This window comes from Hemitrygon akajei, chromosome 1, assembly GCF_048418815.1.
Source record: "Hemitrygon akajei chromosome 1, sHemAka1.3, whole genome shotgun sequence".
NCBI classification, from domain to species: Eukaryota; Metazoa; Chordata; class Chondrichthyes; order Myliobatiformes; family Dasyatidae; genus Hemitrygon; species Hemitrygon akajei.
The window spans coordinates 79,221,600-79,237,416 of record NC_133124.1 but is presented as its reverse complement, the minus strand read 5'-3'; the positions used below and the strand labels follow the sequence as shown (position 1 = coordinate 79,237,416).

Below are 15,817 nucleotides of genomic sequence, written 5' to 3'. Positions count from 1 at the left end.
ATCTGCAATCTATGTAGTCGCCGTCTCTTGTCTGTTTCCATGCTTGGGTGCTGAGTTCCAGACTATTGTAACCTCTTCAGACTGGTACAAAGGAGTAGAACATATAGAACAGAGAGCAGTACAGCACTGAAACAGGCCCTCAGCCCATGATATCTATGCCAAACCAAATCCAAATTAAACTAAAGTTAGTCTGCACATGCTTCATACCCCTCTATTCCCTGCATATCCATGTATCCAACAGCCTCTTAAATGCCACCGTCTCCACCACTAACCCTGGCAGCTCATTCCAGGCACTTAAGACTTGCAGTGTAAAATACTTGCTCCACACATCTCCTTTGAACTTCTCCTCTTTCTCCTTAAATACACGTCCTCTAGAAATTATCATTTCTACTCTGGGAAAACATTCCGGCAGTCTTCCCTCTCTATGCTTCTCATATTGTTACGAACAAAAGAGCTGGACATTGTAGGGACAGAGTACATGATGCTGAAGTTTAAATGGTAGAGAGTTTCAGATTCCTATGAGTGAACATTACCAGTAGCCTGTCCTAGTCCAACCACATTGATACCATGGCCCAGAGAGCTCATGGTGCCTCTATTTCCTCAAGAAACTAAAGATATTTGACAACAGCCTTTTGACCCTCACCAATTTTTGTCAATGCACCATGGAAAGTATCCTATCCAGATGTATTGGTGGCTTGGTATGGAAACAGCACTGCCCTTAATCACGAGAAACCGCAAAGAGTGATGGATATAGCCCAGCACAACAGAGAAACCAGACTCCCATCCATAGACTCTGTGCACACTTTCTGCTACTATAATCAAAGCAGCCACCATAATCAAAGATCCCATGCAACCTGGATATTCTTTTTTCTCCCCCAGAACTATCTGTGGAATTCATTACCACAGCTGGCTATGGAGACCAAGTCATTCAGTATATGTAAAGTGGAGATGGATAGGTCTTCATTAGTCAGGATGTTAAAGGTTATGGGGAGAAGGCAAGAGAATGGGATTGAGAGCATTAATAAATCAGCCATGATGGATTGGCGGATCAGTCTCCATGGACCGAATGGCCTAATTTCCTCCTATGTCTTATGTTCTCAGATACAAAAGCCTGAAAGTACAGATCACCAGGCACAAGTAAAGCTTCTATCCTGCTTTTCTATAGGACTATTGAACAGTATGATGGAGTCTTGAACTCATAATCTACCTTGTTAAGACTTTGTACCTCATTGCCTACCTGCATTGCTGTTATTAAAAGTTAACTTAGTGGCAGCAGTATAGCGCAATACATGATAATACAGAAAAAAATAAGTAAACCAATTACAGTGAGTATATATATACTGTATGTATACAAAGTAGTTAAATTCAAATAGTGCAAAATAGAAATAATATTAAATAAAAGTGAGGTAGAGTTCCCAGGTTCAATGTCCATTTAGAAATCTGATGGCAGAGGGGAAGAAGCAGTTCCTGAATCACTAAGTGTGTGCCTTCAGGATTTTGTACCTTCTTCCTGATGGTAACAGTGAGAGAAAGGCATGCCCTGGGTGCAGGAGGTCCTTAATAATGGATGCCATCTTTCTGAGGCACTGCTTCTTGAAGGGGTTTTGGATACCAAGGAAGATAGTGTCCAAGATAGAGCTGACTAATTTTACAACTTTCTGCAGCTTCTTTCGGTCCTGTGCAGTAGTCCCTCCATACCAGACAGTGATGCAGCCTGTCAGAATGCTAGCCACGGTACATCTGTAGAAGGTTTTGAGTGTTTAAGGAAACAAACCAAATCTCGTCAAACTCCTAATGAAATATAGCCACTGTTTTGCCTTCTTTATAGCTGCACCAATATGTTGGGACCAGATTAGATCCCCAGAGATTATGACACCCAGGAACTTGAAATTGCTCACTCTCTTCACTTCTGGTACCTCTATGAGGATTGGTTTGTGTTCCCTCATCTTATCCTTCCTGACGTCTACAATCAGCTCTCTCATCTTATTAATACTGAGTGCAAGATTGTTGCTGTGACACCACTCAACTAATTGGTATATCTAAAAGTATCGAATTCCTAAAACTAAATTAAGATAAAACTCAAACACGAGGAAATCTGCAGATGCTGGAAATTCAAACAACAACACACACAAAATGCTGGTAGGACACAGCAGGCTAGGCAGCATCTATAGGGAGAAGCGATGTCGACGTTTCGGGCCGAGACCCTTCGTCAAAATATTGGTAAAATATTTTGGTTGGTCCCAAAGCCATATGAGATAAATGTCAAGATAAACTTGGATTCCATTGTAAAATCAGAAGTAACTATCCTGGGTGTTAACTTTGATTCAGATTTGAATTTTAAATTTCACATAAAGGAAGTGGCCAGAGCAGATTTCTACACTTAAATATTGCAAAGTTATGTTCATTTCTGTCACATAATGATTCTGAAAATCTAATTCACATCTTTATAAAACTAGATTACTGCAATGCACTTTTTACTGACCTTCCAAAACAATCTTTTGACAAACTTCAACTCATTCAGAACACTGCTGCTAGACATTTAACTAAAATCAGGATAAGGGAGCATATCACTCCCATCCTAGCTACTCTCCATTGCCCTTCTGTATCTTTTAGAATTGATCTTAAAGTTCTCTTACTTGTCTTTAAAGCTCTCAATGGTCTGGGAGCAGAGTACAATCTAGAATAATTTTCATTTTATAATCCTGCTACAAGGGATGCAAACTCAGTTAATACTTTTAAAAGCCAAGTCAAAAAAACTATTTAACTTTGCTTTTAACTAGCATCTTTTAATTACAGAGAAGAAGATGCTTGCTGTCTTGAGGCAAATGATCTTAATTTATTTTTAGAAAATCTGCAGGGGCTATCAAGGTGTTCCCTCGGACCCTGAAGGAAGCTAGTGCAGAAAAATTGCAGGGGCCCTAGCAGAGATATTTAAAACCTCCTTAGCCACGAGTGAGGTGCCGGAGGATTGGAGAATAGCAAGTATTGTTCTGTTATTTAAGGAAGGCTCCAAGAGTAAGCCAGGAAATTATAGGCTGGTAAGCCTGGCACCAGTAGTGGTAAAGTTACTGAAAGGTATTGAAAAGGATCAGATATATGAGTATTTGGACAGACAGGGACTGAATAGGGATAGCCAACATGATTTTGTGCATGGTAGGTCTTGTCTAACCAATCTTATACGCATTTTTGAGAGAGTTAGCAGGAAATTTGATGAAGGCAGTGTATACTGTCCAGATGGAATTTAGCAAGGCCTTTGACAAGGACTCGCATGAGAGATTGGTCAAGAAGATACAGTTGCCTGGCATTCAAGATAAAGTAATAAATTGCATTAGACATTGCCTTCGCAGGTAAAGCCAGAGAGTGATAGTCAATAGTTGCTCCTCTGACTGCAGGTCTGTAATTAGTGGTGTGTCACAAGGATTGGTGCAGGGTCCATTGTTGTTTGTCATCTAATTCAGTGATTGGGGGTCTAGTGGACAGCAAGGAAGACTATCAAAGCTTGCAGCAGATCTGGACCAGCTGGAAAAATGGCCTGAAAATGGCAAATGGAATTTAATGTAGACAAGTGTGAGGTGTTGCACTTTAGGAGAACCAACAATAAGTCTTATACGAAGAGCAGTAGGGCACTGAGGAGTGCAAAAGAGCAGAGGGATCTGGAATTTCAGATCCATAATTCCTTGAAAGTGGCATCGATTGGTAGGTAGGGTCGTAATGAAAGCTTGTGGCACATTGGGATTCATAAATCAATGCATTCAGTCCTGAAGAACTGTCTCAGCCTGTTTGCCCACCTCCATGGATGCTCCCTGACCTGCTGAATTCCTCCAGTAATTTGTGTGTGTAGCTTTGGATTTCCAGCATCTACACAATTTCTCATGTTTGTTGAGTACAGAAGTTGGGATATTATACTGAAGTTGTATAAGACATTGGTGAGGCCTAATTTGAAGTATTGTGTGTAGATTTGGTCATTTACCTACAGGAAAGATGTAAATAAGATTGAAAGAGTGCACAGAAAATTTACAAGGATGTTACTGGGACTTGAAGATCGGAGATATGGGGAAGGTTGAGTAAGTTAGGACTTGATCCCTGGAACTTAGAAGATTTGAGGGGAGATTTGATAGAAGTATACAAAATTATGAGGTGTATAGCTAGGGTAAATTCAAGAAGGCTTTTTCCAATTAGGTTGGGTGAGACTACAACTAGAGGTCATGGGTTAAGGGTGAAAGGTGAAATATTTAAGGGAACATGAGGGGGAACTTCTTCATTAAAGGGTGCTGAGAATATGGAATGAACTGCCAGTGCAAGAGGTGGATACAGGTATGATTTCAACATTTAAGATAAATTTGGATAGGTAATGGATAGGTGGGGTATGGGCAGCTATGGTCTAGCTGCAGTCGATGGGACTAGGCAGATTAATGGTTCAGCATGGACTAGATGAGCCAAAAGGCCCATTACTGTGCTGAAGTGTTCTATGAGAATGACTCTGAAGAGAAGTTTTGACACATTGCCTTCATAAATCTAAGTACTGAGTACAGAAGTTTTGATGCTATGTTGAAGTTGCACAAGACATTGGTTATGCCTATTTTGGAGTACTATGTGCAATTCTGATCACCTACTTTCAGGAAAGATGTCAATGAGATTAGAAGAGTGTGGAGAAAATTTACGAAGATTTTACTGGGACTTGAGGACCTGAATAAAGATTAAATATTTCAAGACTTTATTCCCTGGAGCATAGGAGAATGGGGGTTAATTTGATATAGGTGTACAAAATTATGAGAGGTATAGATAGGGTAAATGCAAGCAGGCTTTTTCCACTGAGGTTGGGTGTGACTAGAATTAGAGGTCATGGGTTAAGTGTAAGAGGTGAAATATTTAAGGGGAATATGAAGGGGAACTTCTTTACTCAGAGCATGGTGAGAGTGTGGAATGAGTAGACAGTTGACAGTGCATGTGACCTCAATTTCAGTAATTCAGAGAAACTTTGTTAAGTATCTGGATGAGAGTGGTATGGAAGGCTATGGTGTGGATACAGGTCGATGGGACTAGCAGAATAATATTTTGACACAGACTAGATGGGCCAAAGGGCTTGTTTCTGTGATGTAGTACTCTATGACTCCACAAATAATATCCTTCTGTCTTTTTATTTTCACGTTTGCACTTTATTCTACAGTAAACATTTTGACATTGTCTGTATGAAAGATGCTCTATAAATAAGTTACTATTATTAATGAATTCATCTGTGTGAACAGTATGCAAGACAGGTTTTTAAACTATATCTTGGTCATGTGAAAACGATAAACCAAGTTGCCAATTTACCAAGGTCTCCCCCCAGCCTTCCACACTCCAGAAAGAGCAAATGCATTTGTCCAACCTCTCCTTATACTCATACTCTCTAATCCAGGCAGCATCCAGATAATCATCCTTCCTGTTATGGGGTGACCAGAATTGTGCACAACATTCCAAGGGCAACCTTGTACAGTTGCAAAATGACCTCCTTGCTTTTAAACTCAAAGCTACAACCAGTGAAGGCAAGTATGCCATAGGCCTACTTTACCACCCCTTTATGTGGCCACTTTGCTAATAGGGAAAACAAAGATAAGAGGGCACAATCTGACAGGATTTTAAAGGTTTTTGATGAGGAACATGACATTTCCATTTGAGGAAGATAAGACTGAGATCATAAATAGCAGATTGCCAACAACAAATCTAGACAAGAATTTAGGAGCAACAAACAATCTGCTGGAAGAAATCAGAGGGACATGCAGCATCAGTAGAAGAAAAGGCATTATCGGTAAAATATTTTCTAACCCCCATAGATGCTGTGTGACCCACTGAGTTTCTACAGCATGTCAAACAGTATCCATGGAAAGGAATAAACAGTCGACGCTTGAGGTCAAGACCTTTCTTCGGGGCTTTCCATGGACACTGCCTGACTTGCTGAGTTCCTCCAGCATTCTGTATGTGTTACTTTGGATTTCCATCATCTGTAGAATCCCTTGTGTTTAAGAGTACCTCCAGCAGACTGTTGCTCCAGTTTTCAGCATCTGTAGTTTCTTGTGTCTGTAAGAATTCATGAGGAACTTTATTACCCAGGAAACGGTTAGAATGCTCAACTAATACAAGAGGGAGAGATGATTGCTAGATTGGATTATATGAAGAGGGGTGGGAAATGGCTCGAGTCCATCATAAACACTAGCTCTAATCCCCTGGGCTAAATGGCCTTAAGAAACTGTAAAAAAGTTTTGCTGTGGTAGATTCTAAGATTAACTCCAGCGTATAACATTTATTCCATCACCTATAATATGCTTACCCAACAAATATCTATTGCAGAGATCCCACTCACACCCTGAGTTTGACCTACCCTGAGTTACCATTATTTCTCTCAGAAACTGCAGATGTCACTCAAGGCAAAATTTGTTCCAGTGCCAGACGAGACAGAACTATAAACTTAAATCCATGTGTCACTGATTCAATGGCCTGTAATGGTAATGGAGCCTCCCAGGAATGAAAAAGCCAATGGAGTTAGCACAAAAGGGGTCATCATGACATTACAGCTACCCGAGAGATATGTTACTGACAACAACGCATAGCCAGGAATCTGGAATGAACTGCCCTCCCCACTGCTCTGTTGGGAACTTGGTTGAAGGTTCAATCCTCTGCTGGCACAGCATCACTAATGGAATGGTAAATGTCGTCCAGTCACTGTATGGTTCAGTGCGAAGAAACGATAGAATCGTACAGCACATAAAATGGGCCCTTTCTGCCTTCTTTGTGCTAACCACAATGATAATCTATATAGGGGTTCCCAACCTGGGGTCCATGGACCCCTTGCTTAATGGTGTTGGTCCTTGGCATAAAAAAGGTTGGGAACACCTGATCTGCACTAATCCTGCATTCAGCCCAGATCCCTCTATACCTTTCCTATCTCTGTGGCTGCAAATTTCAGCTGTAATAGTTCCAACTAAGAATACTTGACGATTCTCTCAGGCCTAAAGAAATTTGTCAGAGTCATTGGTAGCATACTGAATATTCAAGCTTCTAGTGAAGGAGGGACACTGGTGTGCCTTCTTTGTGATAGTATTAATGTGTTGGGCCCAGGACCATGAGGCTGTTCAGCCTTTCCACCACTCACCCCTCAATATAGACTGGTGTGTGTTCACCCAGTAAAATGGTGCCAGACGGAGGCAACTTTCAGGGTGCCTTGAAGACAGTGATCACATGCAGCACAGGTCAATGGATACAATTAAATATTCTCATTTTAGCCTGAAACAAGTTGAGAAGCACAACTGTTACCAAGGTCTGTGCAGTTAATAAAGATGTCTTGATGCGATTGAATAATCTATTACTGCTTAAAACCCACAGAAGCAATGCCAAGTGTGGCCGTACTTCTCACCGGAAGAAACTTCCTCGTAGGAAACGTGACTACCAGTCAAGGATACAGGAACGTTTAAGAAAACAGGGTTTTCGACTCCCAATACCGACTACCTTAATGCCAAACGTACAGTCTCTAGTAAATAAAATTGAAGATCTCAGAGTGAGGGTGCTCTATCAGAAGGACATTAGGACCACTTGCATCCTTTGTTTCACAGAATCCTGGTTAACCCCTTCCTTACTGGATGCAGCAATTGAGATTGACAGGTTCACTATACACCATCAGGATAGGACTGTTGAGTTTCTCAGAAGCAGAGGTGAAGGTGTATGGTTCATGATCAACTCCTCTTAGTCCACACTTTGGAAAGTCTGATCACCTGGCTGCACTTCTACTCCCTGAATATAGACAGATACTGAAGACCGCTGAACCAGCAGTGAGGACTAAGAAGGTATGGACAAGGGAAGCACAGAAGTGCTTACAGGACTGCTTTGAATCAGTGGACTGGACTATGTTCATGGAGTCACCTTCAAATTTGGATGAGTAATGCAGTTGTTACCGACTACATTAAAACTTGTGTTAAAGAGTGTGTGCCTACGAAAACTTGCTGAACATTCCCAAACCAGAAGCTATGGATGAACCAGGAGGTTCGACACCTGCTGAAGGCTTGAATGTGGCATTTAAGTCTGGTGACCCAGGTCTGTACAAGGAAACCAGTTAGGATTTGCAGTGGGCTATTTCAAGAGTGAAGAAACAATTCCGAGTGAGGTTGGAGGTGACATTGGATGCACGTCAACTCTGGCAGGGTTTGCGAAACCCAAAAGCATGAATGGCAGTGATGCTTAACTACCTGATGAGTTCAAAGCCTTCGATGCCCACTTTGAATGGGAGAACATAATTACAGCTGTGAAGATCCCTGTTGCACCCAGTGACCCTATGGTCTCTGTTTCAGAGGCCGATGTTCCGCTGGCTTTAAGGAGGGTGAACCTGGCAAGGCGGCAGGCCCCGGTGCAGTACCTGGTAAGGCTCTGAAAACTTGTGCCAACCAGCTGGCAGGAGTATTCAAAGACATTTTCAACTTCTAAACGCTATGGTCAGAAGTTCTCACCTGCTTCAAAAAGGCAAGAATTATACCAGTGCCCAAGAAGAGTAGTGTGAGCAGCCTCAATGACTATCTGCTTCTTATGTTTCTGCTTGGTACTGTGCAAGTGCTGCCGGACGGCTGTTATAACGCGCAGTCGGTGTGAACAGCGTGAGAGTTAAGTTGTAAAGTGAGCTTTTTTGACTAGATCCCTTAAATTGATTTGATTGAGTCTATCTTTAAAAATATTAATGTCAGAAATACTGCACAGGTCTGCCTGCAGAAGATTCCACTCTCTATCTTGGGTAGAGGGAGTACTGGCAGCAAATCTTGTTGAATGAAATGGTTTCCCGTATGTAAGGTCCAGTTTGCTGTCGAGTTGGACTGACCCTGTGATGAATTTGGATGTTTGATGGAGTGATGTTGTGAACTTCTTTGAAAATGGAGATTAACCGTAGTTTAGTACATCGGTTTTCAAGTGGTTCCCATTGAAGGTTAGAGAGCATGTTGGTGACACTGGATTTCCTGCTGTAATCGTTTAGCACAAAACGAGCAGCATGGCGTTAGATTTTTTCAATGGACTTCTTATCGTTAGCTTGATGGGGATCCCATATGGCCATGCAATACTCAAGCTTTGGACAGACGAGTGTCTTGTATGCCATGACCTTGATGGATTTACTACATGCGTGGAGGTTTCTTCGCAGGATACCCAGCATTTTGTTTGCTTTGGCTGTAATCTGATTGATGTGGCATGCCCATTTAAGATCCTTGCTAATTTCAACACCAAGATATGGGTGGTGGCTGACTGGTTCAAGAATCTTTCCTTTCATGTTATATATTGTGTTGATTGGTTTAACTTTGTGACTGACATGTATAGCATAACAGTTAGATGAGTTGAAGGACATTTGCCATTGAGACTCCCATTGACATAATCGATCAATATTGTTTTGTAGCAGCTGAGCATCTTGGTCATTTTTTATCTCACGGTAGGTTATGCAGTGATCTGCAAAGAGTCTGACCTTGGACTTGACTATATTTGGCAAATCATTGATGTAAATGAGAAAAAGTAAGGGTCCCAACACGGTCCCCTGGGGCACTCCGGATGTTACTGGAGATTCAGGGTCTCTGCCCCCTCAAGAAGCACACGTTGCTGTCTGTTGGTAGGGAACATGTTTAACCAATGTAGAAGGCTGTTGTTAATACCCACGTGTTCAAGCTTACGTAGCAATCTCTAGTGGGGGACCGTCTCAAATGCCTTGCTGAAGTTGAGTATGATCAAATCTGCTTGGCTTCTGTTATCAAGGATCTTTGCTAAGTCGTTGATCAGCCCTGCAAGTTGCGTGTCACAAGATCTGCCCTGTCGGAATCCATGTTGGTGTTGAGTAAGAACATTGTGTCTGTCTAGATGGATTATAATGTGACGAGGAATAATATGCTCAAGAATTTTACAAGGAATGGAAGTGAGTGACACCGGTCTGTAATTTCCTGGATTTGTGCGCTCGCCCTTCTTATAAATTGGAAAGATATTCGCTTTCAACCAATCATCCAGTAATGTCCCAGTATTAATAGACTTCTGGAATATCTTTTGCAAAACAGAAGCTAGACTAGAAGCACAACTCTTCAGAATCATGGCTGGTGTTTGATCAGGTCCTGGTGCTTTCTTAGGCTGTAATTCCTCAAGAAGCTTCTTAACCCGTTACAGCTAGAATGAGATCCAGTAACACTCACATCCACAGTGACAAAATGCTTTGAGGGGTTGGTCATGGCTAGAATGAACTCCTGCCTCAGCAAGGTCCTGAACCCACCGTAATTTGCCTATTGCCACAATAGGTCTACAGTAGATGCAGTCTTAATGGTTCTTCATGCAGCCTTAGATCTTCACCTGGACAATACAATCACCTATGTAAGGATGGTGTTTGTTGACTATAGCTCAGCTTTTAACAGCATCATTCCCACAGTCCTGGTCAATACACTACAGAACCTGGGCCTCTCTACCTCTCTCTGCAATTGGATCTTAGACTTCCTAACCAGAAGACCACAATCTGTGTGGATTGGTGATAATATTTCCTCCTTGCTGATGATCAACACTGGCGCACTGTTCTATCCCTCTATACCTGTGGCTAGGTATAACCCAAACGCAATCTATAAATTTGCTGATAATACAATCATTGCTGATGGAATCTCAGATAGAGATGGGAGGGCATACAGGAGTGAGATATACCAGCTAGTTGAGTGGTGTCACAGCAACAACTTATACTCAATGTCAGTAAGATGAAAGAGCTGATTGTGGACTTCAGGAAGGGTCTTACCCTTCCAAGGGAACATGGACCAATCCTCACAGAGGGATCAGAGAGTGAGCAATTTCAAGTTGCTGGGTGTCAAGATCTCTCAGAATCTAACCTGGTCCCATCATATCAATGCTGCTATAAAGAAGGCAAGACAGTAGCTATATTTCATTAGGAGTTTGAAGAGATTTGGTTTGTCACCTAAAATGCTCAAAAACTTCTATAGATGTACTATGGAAAGTATTCTGACAGGCTGCACTACTGTCTAATATGGGTGGGGGGACTACTACTGCACAGGACCAAAAGAAGCCACAGAAGGTTGTAATATTGGTCAGCTCCACCTTGGGTACTACTCTCTGTAGTATCTAAGACATCTTCAAGGAATGGTGCCTCAGAAAGGCGAAGTGCATTATTAAAGACCCCATCATTCAAGACATGCCCTCTTCTCATTATTACTGTCAGGAAGGAGGTACAGAAGCTTGAAGGCAAACACTCATTCAGGAACAGCTTCTTCCCCTCTGCCATCTGATTCCCAAATGAACATTAAACCCATAAATACTAACTCATTTAAAAAATATTATTTCTGTGTTGCATCATTTTAATCTATTTTATATATTTTTTAAACATATATATATGTATGTGTGTGTGTGTGTGTGTGTGTGTGTGTGTGCACGCTTACTGTGATCGACTTATTTATTCTATATTATCATGTATTGCTTTGAACTGTTAACAATTTTCACGACAGAAGCTGGTGATAAGAAATATGATTCTGATTCTGGTCTTTGCATGCATATCCTGAGGGAATTATGAAGTATTGTTATTTGAAACTATTACAACTGAAGTCTGGAGCCACACAGATAGGAAAGGCACAGAGGGACATGGGCTGAATGGTGACTCAGCCAGCTCCATCAGGGGTGCAACCATCCCTCGCCATCGAGGGCACCTTCAAGAGGCAGTGTCTCAAGAGGGCAGCATCCATCACTATGAACCCTCATCTTCATTCATAAATTCATACATTTATGTATGTATGCATGCACCTATGTCTGTATGCGATTTATCACACACATAATGCTAGAAGAACACACAGGCCAGGCAGCATCTATGGAAAAAAGTACTGTCAGCGTTTCAGGCCAAGACCGTTTGGCGGGACTTTATCGTAACTTTATGTCAGGCAGAGTACTGCTGCTGCAAAACAACAAATCTCACATCAACAAAGTCAGTGATAATAAATCTGATTCTGATTGTAATATCTAAGGAACAACATAAAAGCCTTTTAAACATTGTAATTGTACATCTCTGCCACCTTTTCTGGCAGCTCATTCGAGATAACCATCACCCTCTGTGTGAAAAATGCAAACTTTGATGTTCTTTAAATTTCTCTCCTCTCACTTTAAGTCTGTTTTCTCTAGAGTTCCAGGCACCCTTTTTATGGGAAAAAGGCTCTGATTATCTTTCCAAATGTTGCACCTCATAATTTTATGAACCTCTGCACAGGTCCTCTCCAGCTTACGAATACTAGAATTGTTTACACCCCATATATACAACCAAGTGTTTGGGAGAACGGCAGTGTAGATTTGCTGATTTCTGCAAGATTGCTGGCATCTTCTGCCAGATGGGATTTCAGTTTGTGGCCGTGTTTCCACTTGATAACGAACAGTTTGCAGGATCAGAACCCTTCGAAATTTTGAGAATTCCCTGTATAACATCACCCCTCAGCCCCCTATATTTTACTGAGAATAAAACCAGAATTTTCAACCTCTCCTTATAATAACCACCCATTGCAAATTACATCCTGGTAAATCTCTTCTGCATTTTCTCTTTTGCTAACACATCCTTTGGTGACAAGAAATGCTCCATGAATTTTTAACTTTGTCACTATCCTATCGATTCAGTGAACTTATGGACTTACACTCCAAGGTCTCTGTATATCAGCACTCTTAAGCCATTTACATGTCCCACCAGAATTTGACCTCCAGAAGTCTGGATTACAATGGTCTGGATTAACTTCTACCTGCCTGCATCTGTTTAGCCTTCCAGCTGATTTATGGGCATCTGTATCTTTAGATAACCCTTCTTATCATTTACAACTCCTCTAACTTCCGTGTGACTTATTCTTTTCTACACATTACCATGGAGGGCATTCTAACTGGTTACATCACTGCCTGGTATGGAGGCTCCAACGTGAAGGATCGAAAGAGGCTGCAGAGGTTTTGTGACTCATCCAGTTCCATCATGGGCTTAATCCCCCCATCGTCAAGGACATATTCAAAAGGTGGTGTCACAAGAAGGCAGCATCCACCTTTAAGGTCCTTCACTACTGGGAACATGCTCTCTTCACATCACTGCCATTGAGGAGGTACAGGAGCCTGAAGACTTACACTCAATGCTTTAGGAACAGTTTCTTCCCGTCATCAGATTTCTGAATAGCCTATGAACCCGCGAACACTATTTCTCTTTTGCACTTTTTGTTTATTAATTTTATTGCAACTTATAATAATTTTTTAATGTTTTACACTATATGAAGCTATAAAATAATAAGTTTATGGACCAGCTATCAAATGGGGCCTTGTCAAAAGCCTAACTGAAGTCCAAATAAACCACAAGTAGTGTACTGTCCTCATCAATTTTCTTAATTAGGAAATGTGCAACAGTTTACTGTGAAGACCAGTGTTGGGCAAACTGGGACAAACAATACAATCAGTCTGCATATGGGGCTCAGAGCAGCATGTTAACAAGCACAGTAAGTATGGCCAGTGCTGGCGTCTGGTAGTACCTGCTCTATACCTTGACCATTTGAATTCTACGATTTTCTTATTATTTTTTGTTGGACTTGACAAAAGTTGCTGCGTGTTTGACTGTCTGTTTGACAGAGATTTCCCTTGGGACCTTTTGACATAAATACATACAGCAGTCTAAAGAATCAGTACTTTGTGGGTAATGCAAAAGAGGTTACAAGTTTCTAGTGACCATCATCATAAGTTTACTACTTGCAATTAAGTAAATTAAATGACAAGAAATATTGTATAAGATGTACCTCTCTCTGTGTTGCTTGCTCCGGGAAGATGAGTACAGGACGATAATAGATTTTGAGATCAGTGGTGTTAATTAAGATTGTCTTGTCTTCAATCACAAGGATTTGTATGCCATGTCGTACTACTGAAGATATGCAGAACTGACACAACTGTGGAACACAAGGAACTTATCAGTAAAATAGAAAGAAACAAAAAGAAAGAATTTGTACAGTACACAATAATTGTTTTTACTCTTGGAATGTTACAAAGCACTTTGCAATGAATGAATTTCTTTTGAAGTTTATTCACAGATGTAATGTAGGCAAGCTGCTCTGCAATCAAAAGACACATGGCCCACTTGTTATCCCATTGACCCTACACTGAGATTCCTACGGCATTTGTAGCAAATGGGAAATATATAAATAACTCATTCATCAAGCGCCATTATTTATGTTTTAAAAGTTTTAGTGTTTACTTATCAACTAAAGTTGAATGTTAGACAGGGAGGTGACAAAAACAGCAAGTAATGATTACTGAGCATCATTCCTGAGCCAGGTTAAGCTAATACTATGAATTTAACCAGCATGCAAATAGGAATATGATCACCATAGTTTCAACAGCAGAGATCTAGTTTATGGACAGAGGTACACAAGAGGTATACGCCTGTGCTCTAGAGAACCAAGTACTTAATCCATTGTTGTTTTGATAACATGATAATGATTTGAAATGGAGGTGTGGGGTATTGTTAACTTTTAAGTCATTAACAACAAATTGATACGTGGAAAGCAGGAATCAAGGTCACAACAGACCTCAAGAGGACAGGGACGTCCTGGTAGAGATGACAAAAAGGTGATACAACATCCACTCAAAAAAGTGCCCCACCATCCCAACCAACAAGACAACTTTGAAAGCAGTTGGAGGCATTTGCCCACACATAGGATTCCGGCCTTGTAGATGTCAGGAGGTCATGTTAAATTGATGTGAAACATTTGCTCAGTGCCAGAGACTATAGTGTCCAAAAGTTGGCACTTCTCTTTAGAAAGGATGTTTATGCTTCAGAGGAGGCAGGAATGAAATTCACCATCGAGGTGTGAGTGATTGTAGCTTGGGGCATAAAGTGGAAAGATGGTGTTGATTTATGTTTTTTTAAAAGTGGTTGAGAGGAGATTTGTTGAAGCTGTTTATAATTATGAATGCTTTTAAAAGAATAAACACAGCAGTTTCTAGTGCTGAAGCATTGATTACCACATGGCACAGTTTAATATAATTGATAAAAGAAGCAAGAATGAAGGAAGAATTTTTCACTCCAGCAATAGGTTGGGTCTGGAAGACATTGCTTTCTGGCGTGGTAGCTTTCAAGAGGAAACTCAACAGTAGCTTTTAAGAGGAAACCGGAGAAACATTCAAAGGAGGAAAAAAACTGCTGTGATGCAAGGAATGTGATGGGAAGGAGAAGAGCTAGTTTGCTCTTCAAAAGAGCCAGCAAAGGCTTTCAACTTGACAAAGCAGCTTTACATTCCTTGTTTCTGATCATTTGGATTCCTGATTGCAACACAAGTTATATGCTGCAATCATTTAGATTACAATGTGGCTTCACACCAAATAAATCTATTTCTACAAACTGAATATAATGCCACAAACCTTTGATGTGAGCCCATGTATCAAAGGAAAGATTTTTTATGGGTTCACACCTCTCATTTCACTACAATCCAGAATCCTTAATGTATGAATATATTCTTGTTCATTATTATCCTACATTTTTTTCCAAAGCTCACGATTCATTTAAAATGTTATTGTGTCCAAAATTAAATGGATCTGGCAAAATACTTACAATGAAGACCCATATACAGGTTAGTGTGCTGACAATCTTAAACAGATTATGTTATAAATAATTTTAATAATACAGGTAGATGCAGGTACAATTACAAAATATAAAAGACCTTTGGATATGGACATGGATATAAAAGGTTTAGAGGGATATAGATCAAATAGAGACAAATGTGACTTGTTTGGGTTGGGCGACTTGGTTGATGTGGATGAGTTGGATTGAAGGGGCTGCTTCCTTGCTGAGACT

General features: G+C 40.8%; 1 protein-coding gene across 6 annotated transcripts in view; it reads right to left on the bottom strand.

The window, feature by feature from the left end:
• Positions 1-15,817, bottom strand: part of LOC140728102 (intermembrane lipid transfer protein VPS13B-like) — a 1,021,046-nt gene that overhangs the window by 41,836 nt on the left and 963,393 nt on the right. For all 6 annotated transcript variants that reach the window (XM_073046336.1, XM_073046304.1, XM_073046330.1 and 3 more), the window contains exon 51: positions 13,767-13,913. In XM_073046336.1, the coding sequence (XP_072902437.1) occupies positions 13,767-13,913 (147 nt within the window). The remainder of the gene's footprint in view (positions 1-13,766; positions 13,914-15,817) is intronic.